Source organism: Diadema antillarum, unplaced genomic scaffold, assembly GCF_040938485.1.
Source record: "Diadema antillarum isolate AM-2024a unplaced genomic scaffold, OU_Dant_1.0 seq00000861_RagTag, whole genome shotgun sequence".
Lineage (NCBI taxonomy): Eukaryota > Metazoa > Echinodermata > Echinoidea > Diadematoida > Diadematidae > Diadema > Diadema antillarum.
In genome coordinates this window covers 481,668-498,364 of record NW_027271731.1, presented here as the reverse complement: position 1 = coordinate 498,364, position 16,697 = coordinate 481,668, and the positions used below count along the sequence as shown (strand labels likewise).

General features: G+C 39.3%; 1 protein-coding gene across 1 annotated transcript in view; it reads left to right on the top strand.

Annotated features, from left to right (window-relative positions):
• LOC139740568 (calcium-dependent secretion activator 1-like) overlaps positions 1-16,697 on the top strand; it is a 91,815-nt gene that overhangs the window by 42,042 nt on the left and 33,076 nt on the right. Inside the window, exons 4-10 of the mRNA XM_071651154.1 lie at positions 926-1,019; positions 1,687-1,808; positions 5,939-6,050; positions 13,524-13,660; positions 14,189-14,255; positions 15,220-15,328; positions 16,421-16,624. Coding sequence (XP_071507255.1) covers positions 926-1,019; positions 1,687-1,808; positions 5,939-6,050; positions 13,524-13,660; positions 14,189-14,255; positions 15,220-15,328; positions 16,421-16,624 — 845 coding nt within the window. The remainder of the gene's footprint in view (positions 1-925; positions 1,020-1,686; positions 1,809-5,938; positions 6,051-13,523; positions 13,661-14,188; positions 14,256-15,219; positions 15,329-16,420; positions 16,625-16,697) is intronic.

Sequence of the window (16,697 nt, the reverse complement as noted above, 5' to 3'; positions counted from 1 at the left end):
AATATGCAGTCCCACAGAGCATTAAGTGCTAAACTTGGAAGAATCAGACCCATGACATGCTTTACAACAATCCACATTTCTTTGTGACCACTAAACCAAACCGGGTAAACCGGAATGGGGTTTTCTCCAAAATATAGCTAAGATGTTATATTCAAGGCCCTGAAATAGCATTCAGACAGTTTAATCATATTGGGAGTTATCAATGCAAAAATCTGATTGTATTATTATTATTTTTTTTTTTTTTTTGGGGGGGGGGGACATACCGTACATAGATAGTTGAAAAGGCTTTAATGATTTTGTGTCACTGATTAGATATCAGGAAAGGAAGATAGTGCGTACTTTTTTTTTCAGAACAAACAATGGGCTGTAAACATTAAATCGGATTGTAGGTGGATTGGAATGCATGGTACGGAATTACTGTATCCAGACTAGAAGGAGGAGGAGGAGGAGCAAGAACAATACATTCAATGATGATATAGAGCCATTTTATACTCTGTGTGTCTGATTAAATACATTTCTCCTCTCTGTATTTTTTTCTCTCCCTCTCTCCTTCTCTTTCTCTCTTTCTTTCTATCCCTCTCCATCTTTCACCCTCTCTTCGTATCCTTTTTTTTTATCTATACCTCCTTCTTTCTATATATTTCTATTTCTTTTCCTCTCTATCTCTTTTTATCTATGTCTCTCTCTTTCTCTCTCCCCTCTCTCTTTCTGTCTTTTTCCTTTTCCATCTCCCTCTATCTCTCTCTATCTCTCTTTTTATCTCTGTCATTTCTCCCTCTTTCTCTTCTTATATCTCTTATATCTCTCTCTCACTTTCTATATATCTCTCTCCCACTTTCTATATATCTCTCTTTTACTTTCTATCTATATCTCTTTTTCTTCTCTCTTTTTTCTGTTACCTCTCTTCCCATGGTTTTGGATGCAGAGCACAGAACACAGCAGTTTCTATGATGGAAGTAACAGAGGACTCAGAGCCAACTCTCTCCAAGTCAGATGTAGTGCTCTCATTCACGTTAGAGGTAAAGTACTTCAGAGACAAAATGGCGTGCATAAACATCCTGGCACCCCGTAAATTGGTATCCAATAAAAAAAAAGAAGAAAATACAACAAGCAGGAAGTGGAAATATGAAAGACTGGGGAGTTACGATCACATTGTCCTGAAGATTTTGTTTGTTTGTTTCTTTGTTTGTTGTTGTTTCTTTTCATTTGACAATCACAAATTGATGACTGTCTGATGGTTAAGAGTTGTAAGTTTCTTTTTATAGTTTCACTATAGTTACAATGATGGTACTTGCTTCATATTTTTCTTCACTAGGTGCCAATGAAGCAAAATAATAATAACAGCAAAGAATAAGAAGCTTGATCCTTGATTATTTTCAGTGGAATTTCTTCCATATGGAAATTGGTGTGAGAAAGTAATTAGCATACCCAGTGTACATAAAGTAGACTTTAGAGCAATGCAGTCACTCTTATCAGTCAAAATCTGTTCAGTCATTATATGATATTTCATCAAATTCAAATATGCATTGATACTTGAATTGCTCAGGATATAAAACATGCTTGAATGGTGCAATGGCAAGCTATAATCAGTCATATTTTGCAGTCATAGGGCATGTTAATAAAGAAGTGTTTATTGATATGCTGATGTTGTTCGTCTTTTGTGTCTGTTTGTTTGTTTGTTAACAGGTGGTAGTGATGGAGGTCCAAGGCCTAAAGTTCCTAGCACCAAACAGAATTGTCTACTGCACTATGGAAGTGGAAGGAGGGGAGAAACTACAGACGGACCAGGCTGAAGCCAGTAAACCAACGTAAGTGTTTAACAGAGAAGATTCTCAAAAACCTCAGATGTATCCTCATTATCCAGACTGGAGAATGTATGTGTAATAGTCTCTCTTATTTAGGAATTATTTTCACCTACGGAAATGCATGATGTAACACACGAGTTTCTCCCTGACTGCTCGTTGGAATCTCTATGGAATTTGATTCATAAATCTTAGCAGTTTTACGGTGTTTTGTTTTTTATATCAGAAGCACAGCCAATTAATTTCTCTTTTCACTCATTGTAAGGGAGGGAAAAAAAGGAGGTTTCAGACAGAAGCCACTACTGTGGTGTATATTTTATTGTCACTTCTTCAGTTTTAAGATAATTTTCGCATTTTGTAAATATGATAACTGGGTTTAGCTCTTCATTGTGGAGACCTTCAACAGCATTATCTGCAACATGGTGTGAAGTATGGGCTGATATGTCATTTCTCCTAGAAGCATGAAAACAAATATCATCATTTCAGCAATACACATAAGGGCACTATCATCCCTATAATTTCCTGCCAATTGCAACTTTGCTATTTCCAATGCTGCAATTTTCTAACGTCCATTGTTAAGATTTGTCACCTCCATTCCACTGGACTACTCCAGTGGATGGCCAAGCAAATAACAGTTGATGGATGAGATGTTAATACTCATGAACATTAGTTGATGAATGACTTGACCTTTAACCTCAAGTCAGCCATGGAGTGTATATCCGGCTTGACCAACCCCCCTCCCCTCCCCCCCCCCCCCCCCCCCCCCCCACTTTCCCCGGCAGTGTTTACCTGCATCAAGCGCGGGGTTGATGGAAAATGCAAACATTGCGCGACTTCTGGCCAGAGCCTGGGTGATACATCACCGTCAGCTGAACTTCCTAATTGGTTTCATCATTCCAGAGGGAAGAGGATTGGGGATGGGGTGGGGGGGGGAGGGGGGGGCATAAGGAGGGTGGGGCATCCTGGCACTCTCGTGCTCTCCTTTCCCATTACTTCTGTCCATCCACTGACTGTGCTTTCACTGGCACTTTCCTACAGATGATGTGATGCTGACATGTATCTTGGTAAAAAAAATCGCTCTGCAGAGAATTTTTGATTTCCATATCACCTTGAGCAATGATATTACAAACTTTGAGAGGGCAGCGTCTCAGCATGCAATTAACAACAGAGCAGTACCTGCCGGGAATGTGCGAGCACAGTAACGGCAGACAAGAATTACTCATTTTGAGGTGCAGAAATGCTCAGAAGATATGAGCCCTTAGGTGTACAGAGTGCTGCCACTGGAGGCATAACCTATCAATCTTGATTGGGGTAAAGAAAAAAAAATGCCTTCTTGTTTTCAACCTGAATTGTTGCCTCATACTACCCTAGATAGCACCTTCTTGTATTGGCTGCTGCTGACGGCTAATTTCAGTTGTCATCAGCATTGATGTTTAGCTTTAAATTTGTTCATAAGCTTTCGTTTCATAGTTGTCTCCTACTTTCAATATGTCTTGGTAATTAAGTAGAGCAAACAAACAAACAAACAGAAATCCTGACAAACACCCCAATGTGGGCTAATCACATGTTCTGTATGAATATTCATGAAGAATAAGCAACAAGGTTCATGATATAGAGGTAAAAAGGACATGAAACATCACCATTTTAATGCTGAGGGTTGTAGCTCGTGCTCATTTGTACATGCACATTCATCAACTAAGACCTTTCATAATTTTTTTGAGCTTCCATGATAGACCTGTAAGTGCCTTCATCTTCTAAATGCAGTGGGATGTTCATCCATAAAGGTTTGAAATCAGCTGTCATGATCGGTTGATACTGTACTATTAGAATACCCTGATGTCTTCTGCATATCCATCTTTTGCAGTGAGCACTTGTCATTTCAGAATTTGATATTGATTTCTTTTTTTTCTCTTCAATCAAAAATAGCCTTCAGCATTCCCTGTAAATTCTTAACCGTGCAAGTTTCTGCACCCCGAACGGTGATCGTATAGGAGCTCAGGGTGTATGATTTGCTTAAAAGAGCAAAAATTGAGCCATAAGATTGCTCATGTGTGATGTAGAAATGCATAGAACTGAAATTCTGTTCTCAGAAGGAAGGACAAGGTCTCATACGTAGATGACATACAAATGCATCCATGTATGTCTTCCACCAGTTTCTTTTTCAGCAGTATGCCAGAATGAAAGACAACAACGTTGTTTTCAAACATAAGAATAGCTTTCTTGTGTCTTTCTGAGAGATCACACAATACTTTATTACATCATCTTCACATCTGTGAGGGTGTGTTTGCCTGTGTCTGCCAGCATCTGCATATCACTGGATTACTGTAAAACCAGAAATTTTCGCATGCATACAACTTTCACAAATTGCACGAGGAGCCAAGATTCGCAAAAGTAAAATGCACACAAAACTGTTTGTCTACACAATGTATTGGAATGCCAGTGGAGATTTGCAAAAGTTTCATGCCGTGAATATTTGTCGTTTTACGGGAGTACTGTTCCAGATTTATATCTCTTTTACACTTGAAGCAATTCATGCTGTCTGATTGCTTCACAACACATATTTCTGACATTGTGTAGTTTATTTGAATATTTATTTTTATTGCGTTGTCAGACTTTGGTCTACCATGGAAAGTCTGCGTCACAGATCTTCCATTTTCAACAACAAATGTTTGAGATATGGTACTGCAATATTGATACTGGCACTGGTCTGACGGTCCAGGACCAGTAGAAATCACTGTCAGACCAGTAACTTTTCAGGAATGGACCAGGACAAAAATTGAATAACTTGGTATCTAGTGGTCTGACTGGGATAGGTTGGACCAGTAGAAAAAGTGGGTTAATGTGCAGCCCTGGGTACTGTACTGTTATTGAAAAAAAAAATACTGCAAATGGATTTATTTCTACCTTGAATATGACAAATTGATGTAAAATGTAGCAGATCAGTGAAAATACATGCTGCAATGTTGGGTCAGATTTTAGGAAAGTAATGATAATTCTGACATCACCAGGCCATCACCAGTGGCTTCTGTAAGGTGCCCTGAAGCTTCCTTTCAAACAAAAACAAAAACAAAAACAAAAAATCCCATGTTGACACACCTCTATCACATGTGATATTAGAGCTCTTTGTGTGTTTGCTTGTAAATATATACCTCAAAGTTATTAAGGAATCTTATTAAAAAAAATCTTCTTCTCTAGAGCCAGAAGTGATTGAGCTAAAATTGATACCATGAGTGGGGGGGGGGGGGGGGGGTCTAAATTTGGGCCATAATTGTACATTTTCATCTTCTACTTAAGAGTGCCTGGTCAAAGTTGGTAGAGCTGTGTGTAATTTAGATTAGTGACTGCGTGAAAGGTGACCTTGCGATACTCGGGTGAGCGCAAGACCCCCAGGTCTGTTGTTTAAAATTTTGCTCCAGTTACACTGTTTTTATAAAAATTTCCTCTTGGGGTGATTCTTGAGTACCGGTACCAAATTGAGTTATATCAATGGTAGGTGACAGTATCATCATCCTTTTGCTAGGAGAATAAAAGATGTTGATATTTATGGTCACACAGACCTCAAGTTTAATTGAGTACTGCGCGGTAAAATTTCATTATTTCAAGACAGATTTGTGTGCTCTATTGATATGCCTTGCTGCATTAAGGTCACGCAACACAATCCACAAACAGAATATAAGTTAGTACCGGGTACCGGTACATAATTATGATATCTGATTTACTGAACTATTACTATAACAGAGACTCCAACTCTCCCGTTTTCGACGGGAGATCTCTCGCCGAAAACCCATTTTTGCAAAATCTCCCGTTCTCCCGCTTATGATTTAATTTCTCCCGCCCTGGCTCTGTGTCTCCCGTTGGAAAGGATTTCTTACCTATTGCTATCGTTTGTTGAAAAAAATAAGCCGTAGATAGAACCAGAGAGCATCTAGAGCCCTGGGAATTTCGCGCTTCGCACACATCAACTTGGAATCTCCCGTTTGCTAGGGTTTTCAGGCGGGAGAATCTCCAGATCAGAAGGTGCTTTGGGTTGGAGTCTTTGCTATAATTATCTTTCCTACATGATTTTGACACTGCCTTTATGCTTTTGTTTTTGTTTACCCAATGTTTCATTTTGTTTTTTGTTTTTTTTTCACTAGGTGGGACACGCAGGGGGATTTCACCACAATTCATCCACTACCTGTCGTCAAAATCAAGCTTTACACAGAGAACACCGGAGTACTCAGTATTGATGATACCATGCTTGGCAAGGTTAGTCCCATGTGTGCTATTTTGTGTCAGATCAACTCCCCCCATACACACACGACAACACACCTGCACTCACAGCACACACAACACACACACAAATGCAATGCATGCACACACATACACTACACACATACTTTTCCCCACCAACAAATAATTTAAGGTTCCATCGGTTGTCAATTTTTTTTTTTTTTAATCATCTCTATCTGAGAAGATGGCTAGATAGCCCATACTAGTATTCAGCTGCAATAGCTGGTCTTCCATGGGGTCCAGTTGGATGTAAGGTGGGACCACTTCACCAGGTTAAACACCCTGCTCTTTGCGATAAATAAATGAAGCTGGATCTTTTTATGTGCATGAGTTTTGACTCTCTCACGCACGGGACCTCCATTTTATGTCCTATCTGAGGGACAGAGTGTTTTGCCTCTTTCTAGATGGGACGGTATGATTACACACAACATTGCTCAGTGGGACCCGGGAATCGAACCAGAGTGTTTTGGATTGTGAGGCAGACATGCTACCGACTGAGCTAACTCACCGCCCTTGTTCCGTATGACTATTACGGCATATATTTTGCGAGATTTTTATTTTCATGAATTTCGCTAGTTGGGTGCCATTCATGAATATAATAACATGCAAAGATTATTGGCATGAATGCGATGTTCACGCATACAATTCTTCGTTCATTACTACACTCCATGATTGTGAATCTAACCACTTGCAAAATTTTCAGGAAGTCTCAATTTGCAAAAAATTAGACTTGCCATATATGGCATGTACAGTACCTGAGAGATTACGCCTACGTGTATTTATTCTGGGTGATTTTTCCCATTCTGACCTCAGTGGAGAGTAATATTTGACATTCAACGAGGGAGAAATAGTTGTAAATGTCAGGGATTGATTAGAAGTAATTATAGATGTGCATGTACTACAATGCTATTTGTACTAATCCAATAGCTACTAATGGAAGTAACTCTGTTATTGCTTCCTCAAAGGGCTTTCAAACTCCCTCTCCCCCATCGATAGCACTTACTAATGTATGCCTTTAAGCTTTCCGTGTGGCAGGAGTGCAGTGATAATGGCTTCCAAGAGTTGGGAAATTATGGTGTCTTTAAAGAGCAAATTACCATATTAAGTTCGGCTTAAGGCATAACTAGTTCTCTGTGGAATGTGAACTTTGTATCAAGCGGGCTGATGAATTGCTGAAGCCTGCATTAGTGTTAATGAATGTTCTTTTCTATGCTTATGCAATGCTGTGGCTGTTAGGCCTGTCTTGGATTGGAGTCGCTTATGAGTCCATTTAGGTTTTAGTGTTGGCATTTCACTCAAGTAATTGGTGCCCTAATTAGCGAGGCATTTAGCATGAGCTCATCAAACACGCTGCCAATTGTTAGCTGATGCATCCAAGCTAATTAGTCCGGTGCTCTGAGCCATGTTTTGCCAAAAATGGCCGCACACAACCCGTGAATTAATTACTGAGTGTAAATATTGAAAGAGTGTAGTTAAGACCATAGCCTGAAATATGAAATTGACCTTACTCTGCATTATACTCGCTATATACTCCCAAATAAAAGCATGAGAAAAAATATCTGTGTAATGCAACATGCAGAATTGACCAGCATTTGAGGGGAAATTGGTGAGCACAAAGTGTTGCATATTAGTCATTGCACTGTTATATAGATTCAGGACTGTTTAGCATACCGTGGAGGAAAACTACATGGTCCGAATTCACGGAAGTACTACAATCTTGTCCATGGTTAAAACCATGGACAAAGACCGTAGTTTTGGATGGGGCGGCAAGTGTCGCATGGCCTATTTTGTCAACGAAAAATGGTCATTTCGTCGACGAAATGACTGATATCATAACGAAATAGGCCATGCGACACTTTCGTCTCATAAAAAATGTTGGTCTTTGTCCATGGTTTAAACCATGGACAAGATTGTACCACCTTCGTGAATTCAGGCCCATATGTATGCACAAAGAATTACATAGCACCGTGCATCCTGATAGTTTGAATTTTGTGATTGTTATAGCAATCACCAACAGTTGATCACTCTTGGTTTCCTGGAATATTTATTGCCATACTTTAGTTGGATACATTACTTTATAACACCTGAGCTACACCCAGTTTATATCAATATTCATGTTCAATGAATGCACTATTGCTCCACAGTGTAGGCAACATCTCCTGTAATGAAATTACAGTTTTATTCCAAATCAAATGGTTTACATGAAGTCAGCATAACTTATGTTAGGGAACATACTTTAGGGACTTCAGGGGCATAGAGAATAATCTTTTTATCTCAGAATGTCAGTAAATGTTCATGAACTGTGGCGTAGTCTTGGGATACCACTCATAAACATTCTTCTTCTTTTTCTGTATAAATTTTGCAGTTAAAATATGACCAGGGGCCCTGTTGCATAAACTGTAAGATCAAGCATAGGTCAGAATGTCAATGCTAAGTCTCAGAATATTCAATTCTGATTGGCTAATACCTGACTTTCGTTTGATTTATTTGTCTTATGTTTGATTGAATCTTTTTATGCAACTTGACCCAGAACAGAACAGCAAGGTCATTGAGACTGCAGAAGGTTGGTCAGTGTACAAGAGCTACCTATTGGTGAACTGCATACCAATATATAGTATCAGGTGGTACTTATCCCTCCCCCTCCCCCTTACCAGGTGATTTAAACACCATCCCCATGAAAGATATGAAATACAATATTATGAATACTGAAGAGTGCATGACTGATGGTAAAACTGTGGTTCATCAAGTCAAATTTCTCCTGCTTCTTGTAGCCTGTATACAAATATCTTAATACTCCTTTCTTTTTCCCTTCAAGAGAAACTACTGGAAAACCAGACATTTTCATGTGCATTTTAATTTCACAAATTTTGCGAGAGCCAAGATCTGCAAAATTAACATTTTTAAAGTTCCTATCTGCACTACATGCAATGAATGCCAGAGGCATTTCACAAAATTTTCACGCTACGAAAAAGGACATTAGTTCCAAATCGCGAAAATTTCTTGCTTTACATTGTTTAATATGAAAAGACCACAAATCAAAGGAGAGGAACAGATGCTGACAGGAGTGGTCATCTGTTATTTACATAAAACCTTTATCTATGTGATGATCCCATCTGTTAGCTTTTTAATAGAGTGGTACTGTCCTTCATCTTCAGGAAACAATGGAGATGAAAAAAAAAAAAGGCTGACAACTACCGACTCGCAAGAGTTCAATTAGGTGCAGAGTAAGAGTCATCACCTCCAAATGTATGTAATTCATGAAGTTTTGATACACTTCCAGATTTTTGTCAATGATGATGCTGAGCAAGAGAGAGAGAGAGAGAGAGAGAGAAATAGATGGAGATCTATGAATGTGGATGAATAGATAGAGAGAGGGAGGCGGAGGGACAGAGGGAGAGAGAATGAGGAGGAACTAGATAAAATCTGTCAAAGCCATAAGGTTGAATGTCAAGAGCCAGACTGGTGACTGCACACTCTTTGGCACTTGTTCAATTATAGATTGATCCAATGTTGGATATTATATTTCTCCCACCTGGCATTTTGTAATTAGCCAGTGTCCAGACCCCCTTTGCCCCTTGTTTTTCTTTTATTTTGTTTTTTGTTACATTGCTCTTGCTTGTGTGGTTTCTCAGCTCAGGAATATTTCACGATATAGAAGGACGGCATCAGAGTCCACAAACGATGAGGAGATGCCGAGCTGGTGGGGATAGAGATGGAGAGAGAGAGAGAAAGGAAGAGATGGGGGAGAGAGCACACGGTTAATTGACTTTTATTGATTTCAGTTCCTTGCTGGCAGCCACCAGGCCGGATGACACGGGTGGTATATATCGCATTGATCTCTCACCAGTCTCGGCTACGGAGGAAATGCCGCGGAGAGGGTGGACGAAAATAGATTTGATGCAGATGGGAGGGGGTCAGTGTGCATAATAAACATTGTGTCGTGGTCCCACTGCATAGTATTACTGTGTTACCGTCCTGATTGAATTAAGACAGTATTTCCTTGGATTTAAAGACAGTATGTGGAAACATTTACACTTATAGATCAGGTGCTGATGAAATTCGGCCTAGGATTGACAGAAATAGATTTCATGCGGAAGGGAGGGGTATATAATCTGCACAGTAAGTGGTGATGGAATTCCCTGCGCGGTATTACTGTGGTACCATGCTGATTGAATTCGGACACGGCTTCCTGGGAATCACACCCGTATATAGAAACATCTGTACATTTACCGAGTAGATCCGGCAACAAATGGAAATTCTGCGACTAAAAGGTTGACAAAAATAGATTCATTACAGCTTTATTAAAGGTGTTTGATTTGCATAATATCCGGTGCCATTATCTGCTACGTGGCATTACCAATTGTGTCATGTTGATCTAAATACAAAGATTATTCTCAGGGGATAGACTTCGTGCGTGAGCAGAATTATTCAATAAATTATTCCACATCCCTGGGGGACATTGGCAAACACATTGTGTGCACATTAACGTAATGTCTACGACGTGACTGAGAAGGTGAAATAGGGTTGTATTTTTATAGATCTAAAGATCTTTAAAAAAGTAGCCAGTTCTAGATCAAATTCAATTACAGGTAGGTGTATGCCGAAATATGATATAATTACAATGACTTTTTCAATCCTGCTTTGAAAGTTATAGCTGTTGCCTTGAGTCTTTTCAGTTCACTGTGATTTGCATGTCAAATTCAAGAAGGAAAATGTACTGTCAAATCAAATGATATCATGCAGGATGAATATTTACCATGTGCCTCTGGGATATATATTCAGAAAACGGTGTAGACATTATGGCCATTTCCACCGACAGTGACAGCGACAGTCAGTATTTGTTGCTACATTGTAGGCCACTGTGTCCCCCATCTACCCCAAAATACGGCCAATGAAATTTGCAGACCAGGGGCCTGTTTCATAAAACTTGTCATCAGTGACAAGTTGTCATAGATGTGACAAGCTACTGAAATCCTTTGCATCTGATTTGTTGAGAGAAAATTTGTCGTAAAAATGTGGCAGTTGTCACTGATAACAAGTTTTATGAAACAGGCCCCAGATTGCCACATTCCTAACTTTATGTGACATTTGCTGAGAGGATGTTTAATTAGGAAGCTCGCCGCAGAAAAAAAAAGATACAAAAACATTACGATTTCATCAGGTGACTTCAACTGACACAGGAATCTTTCTTGCCAAGCTGGCCATGCAGATGCACATTCCAGTAGCAAAGACTACAGACTTTTCCAAAGTACTGCATTTTTCATTGCAGTGTAAAGAGAGAATTCGAACATTGCGAGTCTCTTTAACAACAATATTTTTACAAGAGAGCAGGCCTATTCATACATTATGTGAAAACAGACTAGAGCAAAATGTGATTGCCTTGATTACTGTGCATGCCATATATTTAGCACATCAATTTTTTTGTGAATCAGGACTTTGCAACAATTTTCTGAGTGGTTAAATTCATGACCTTAAGGTATAGCAATGGACGGACAAAATAATGTACGCGTGCACGTCACATTTGTGTCGGGATCGGAGTTGATATTTTCGCATGCTGTTAACCCTATGAGGATAGACTGATTTTGCTACAACATGTATTTCCCATAGACACTCGCCCGAGTATACACAGGATTTATCTTTAACGGGTTAATTTCACAAAGAGGACCCAACTCGCGAAATTTGCAAAATATATGGGGTATACAGTATGTTCCTTTTGTGGAAAGATGGTCTTGGTTGTAGTGCTTCCCAATTTGTATTTAACCTTTTTTCTTCAGGGTCATCTTGAGTACCTTAGAATTTGAAGATTAAAGAGATAGATAGTATTATTTGCATCATCTAAAAAAAAAGAGGATAAGTTGACAATAAATGTGCCACTACTATCTAATATTTGTCATGACTTTGTGTTACTGTTAAAGCATGCCAACATCATGCCATTAATCTTAGAACCTGACCAACAATTAACTATCTGCAAACAGTGGTATTTCCTGGTTTGTTAAAAAAATGATACTATTCATGTAATTTAAATAGAATATGTGCTGATCACCTTGTACCGTGGATGTACAATTGTACAATTGGTGTATGGCACAGTTAATGCAACATTATTCATACCTCTTACAGAGACTGCAAATTATCTATCTAAAATTTAAAGACTCATTAATCTACAGCTTAGTTAGAGTAGAGATGCGCATATCACAAGCTAATTTATCATATTCTTGATTCCAGACCCCAGTGATTATGCCATAAAGTGCACCTACTGTTTATTAGAATCCATGTATGGTTCTGAAGAGGAGGCTAGACTTCAAGAGTGTTTTGTCCATTAATTTCATCAGTCATTGAACAACAGATGTGCTCTACATGTAATATGGAAAGGTGAAAATGTGCATGTATGTTGATATGTTAATGCCCTGCATTTGGATGTTTGTTTCGGGGGGGGGAGGGGGGGATGACTGCAGTTGACTACCAATTACAGCATGCATTACGTCTACACGAAATGTGATAGGAAATTAACGACCAGACCATAATATGGGTCTTGAATAGTGCAGCAGGAGCCAGCTAATTGCCAAGAGCTATTAGGGTGTATGACATAACCTCTGCTCAACATGTAAACAACTTCACCCTGGCAGTAGGGGAGGGCATTCGTTGTGAGGCAAATGCCGTCAAAATGTCAATCACTTCATTATGAATGCATTCTGTGATTATAACTCATGCCTGATGTAGGTGAGGTGGGGGGGGGGGATAGACATCCAAACCTTTTACATGTGCTATAGGGCATTGACCTGAAGTGGAAGTTGGCTGGACGTCTCCATACAATATTGAGTCAAACTGGTCTATCAATAAAACAATCAAATAGCTTATAGGCAGAGTGGTTGGTACTATCTTCTCACATCATCAGAAGACAGTGTCACAAAATGTGAATAACACCCTACCAATCATGCCTGTATGTGATGTTTGTGAAATCCCCTGCTGATTGGATGCTTGCATATTGACAATTTCCACATTTACAGTCTGTCAGTATAATTTCTCCCTGAAGGTGTATCAAATAAGTTGTATCTGATGCATTTCTATAAGAATATTTGTATCCGATACGTTGCACTAGCGATTTAGCATCAATTGCAGACTTTTATGGTAGGTGCACCCTCTTTACTACGAGCTTTTAAAGGTGTGGTCATACCTGATAAGCCCTCTGTCTAGCTCCCTGAGGACCACTACCAATTTACTACCAATTTACTGACCAATACTACCAAAGTACCAATTGGTAAAAATCTAAAACAGTATAGAGTTACCCTCAGGAAACTGGGTAAATTCAGTTCATGCAAGCTAATTACACTGTCAAGCAAACTTAGATGTATTTTGATGCATCCTCGTGTTTGTAAAAAAAAAAAATGGTTAACACTCACAGTATTCAAACTGTTGTTGTCACTTTCTCCCTTCCTCGTCTTTTCCTCAAAGGTAATTATCAAACCGACGCCAAACAGCCCAAAGACACCAGAATGGCATACCATGTCGCCAGCGAAACAAGTGCCTAACCCCATCAAAATCAGACTTGCCATTCGGATGGACAAACCGCAAAACATGAAGCATTGTGGGTAAGACTGCTCCCTTGTTTTATATTGGAAGTATTTCTACCTTGGCCTACTTTCTGTATCATATTACTGTGTGGTTGATTGCTGGTTATTACTACTGATGCTGGAGTGTGTACAAACCTACAGTAGGAGATTTTCTCATTCTTTACACATGCTATAAGTGAGTTGCTGACTTAGATTAGATGTCACAATTGTGAATTTTGTGTGAGTTGTATAGGGAAGCATGTCAACAATGGCATTTTGCAGTGATTTCCAAGCATCTTTTATCATGATTAATTTGCTTACTGGTAATATTTTGCAATGCATTAAAAAAATCAAAAAAACATTGTAGTTATCTTCAGAGTGCTTTTGATTCAATATGACATAAATAAAAAATTTGTCATTTTAGCTAAAATTGCAGAGAGTTATAGAGAATCTAAATTTCTATGCTTGAAATGTTCCTTCTAAAGCAGATCAGGATGTGGTGGAGGGTTTACTTTAACTCCAACTTTGACATACACAGCTGTGTTTACACCTCTTCTCCTTTTGCAGATGGATGTATTGTCTCGGGAAAACAGTGTGGAAAAAATGGAAGAAGAGGTTCTTTGTACTTGTGCAAGTAAGTCGTATATTAGGTACTTATCACAGTATTTGAACAAAATGCACTGAATGAAAGACAGAAATGAAGATATGGGGGACATGTCAGTAAAAGCCATTTTCTAGTATAGTTAAGTGATGATAAAAGAAAGAAAAGATGAGCACATTACATTGTACACTCTTGAAGAGTATGTGTGTATTGTTGAGACTGTACTTTGGAAAGTGTATACATGTATGGATGTAAACAATCCTAGGAATATAATCAATTTCCCTGTGTGTGCTGGCGGTGAATGGCATCATGGTCAACGTCAAATGAGAGTCACTGCACGATATTATGTAGGCAAGGCACGACTGATGGTACTAGATAATCATAATAATTTTCTCCAGGGTGAGTGTGAGACAGTGCCCCATAAAGCAATATTGGTAATATATTTTGGCTATGATTCTCGTTACAAATGTACATTGATGGATGCAGCCTAAACAACAAAGCAATATGTCAATGTAGGGCAATTTGTCAATCAGTTGCAATGAAAACAAAAACAGCCTACTAATAACAGGGCTGCCAACACTGGAAACTAGTTAAAAGCGAGACTCCCATAGGCCAATGCTATAATTTAGGAGTAAAAATGAGTGAGATCAATAGAAATGCATGCAAATGAAATAAAGTTTTAGAGTGAGAAAGGACCAAATGCGTGAGTCTCACGCTCAATGCGTGAGAGTTGGCAGCCCTGTAATAAGCAAACCAATAGCTCATTCCTATCATTAGATCTTTGGTCTGTGAGAATTTGCGTATAAAGCCAAGATATTCAGAAAGTTAGTGGACAAGTCAATTCAATTCAGTGTGCTCAAAAAAAAAAGAAAAAAAAAAAAGAAAGAAACCTTGACAGGATTTAAGGCAGACTGCAGGATACTTTCCCCCGCCCATTGCCCACTACAAAGTAACCCTGACCTTTCACCTTTAAACCCACCCACACACACTCATGCAGGTCAGCCAGTACACATTCGCCATGTGCAGCTATAGGGAGAAAAAAGCAGATCCCCATGAGATGATGCAGCTGGATGGATACACGGTGGACTACACGGACGCGCTACCCGGTACGTTCCGTTCCTGGCAGTGATGTGCACGAAGAAGGATGAGTACCTTAACCACATAAAATCGCTATTGAAAACTCTATGCACACTTATCCGGTTTGCTTCACAATGATATCCTTAACTTGTTGAAGTCCTATAACATGCATTTCCGATTCACCCCAGCCCAAAAATACTTGGGACTAGTCTTCAACAGGTTAAAGGGCATGTTTAATAAAGTTCATACAACCCCATGCACAAGCATGTCATGGTACATACATAGGACACACACATATATAGGGTTTGATGGATTTCATATTGTAACATTCTTGTATTCTGTAGATATTGAACCCATTCCTGTTTCTTTCACTGTGATTCAAAATTCAGTTTTCAGTTGTCGTATACCCTGTTTTTTTTTTAGCTGATTCTACATTCAATATACATTTGTTGATCAAAGCGGATTCCCTTTTGATTCTTTCTGCAAGAATGTTTGTCATCGTTGAGCATAATTCACTATATTCATATCTTCTGTAGATGACATGCAAACTTTGATTGATTGAGGCCAGTTGAGGACATTTATTCTGCTAAATAAACACAAAAGTATAATGGCGTTTACAGTAACAGCCAGGCAGCCATGAAAGAATCCTGTGCTTGTAATAGGTTGCCCCTTCATGGAAATACCGTACTTCACAATTGTAACATAATTTACATATAATTTTTGTTGTGAAGTCTCTTTATGGCAGAAAATGGTGGATACTAATTCCAAGCATTCTGATGCTGTCTAGAATTGTAATGAACATCTGAAAAACCAATGGAAATAAAATCTCAGCATTTGCCATACTTCATCTTGGCCAGGCCCAGTGCCTTACTTCCATTAATGCTTTGGTATTGATGTGATTTTGATTATGACACCTTCTAAAAAATGCATGCTCTGCATATCAATCGTATGCTTACATGCTGACACTGCCCCACCCAACCTTCCAAAGAGGAGTTACCATAACAACAAAGCACGACAGTAGAGGATTACCCAATGGGTCATGCATGGTCTGCCTCTTTCTCCCCCCTCCCTTTCTTGTTCCTTCTCTTGTCTCTTCAATGTGGCCTCTGTCTCTTTTCAAGAATTAGAATGCCAGGGAGGCCGGTTCTTCTTCAGTGCAGTGAAAGAGGGCGACAGCATCGTGTTTGCGTGCGACGAGGAGGTGGACCGCCAGTTCTGGGTGCAAGCCATCTACCGAGCGACGGGGCAGTCGCACAAGCCCGTCCCTCCTACCCAGCTGGCGGGAGGCAAGGGTTCAAATGCCATCATCTCTAGGCAGCAAGGCGGTAAGCTTTTCTTTTCTCTTCACCCCTTCCATTTTGCTCCTGTTTTCTTCTCTTTATTTCCTTCTTGTTCCTT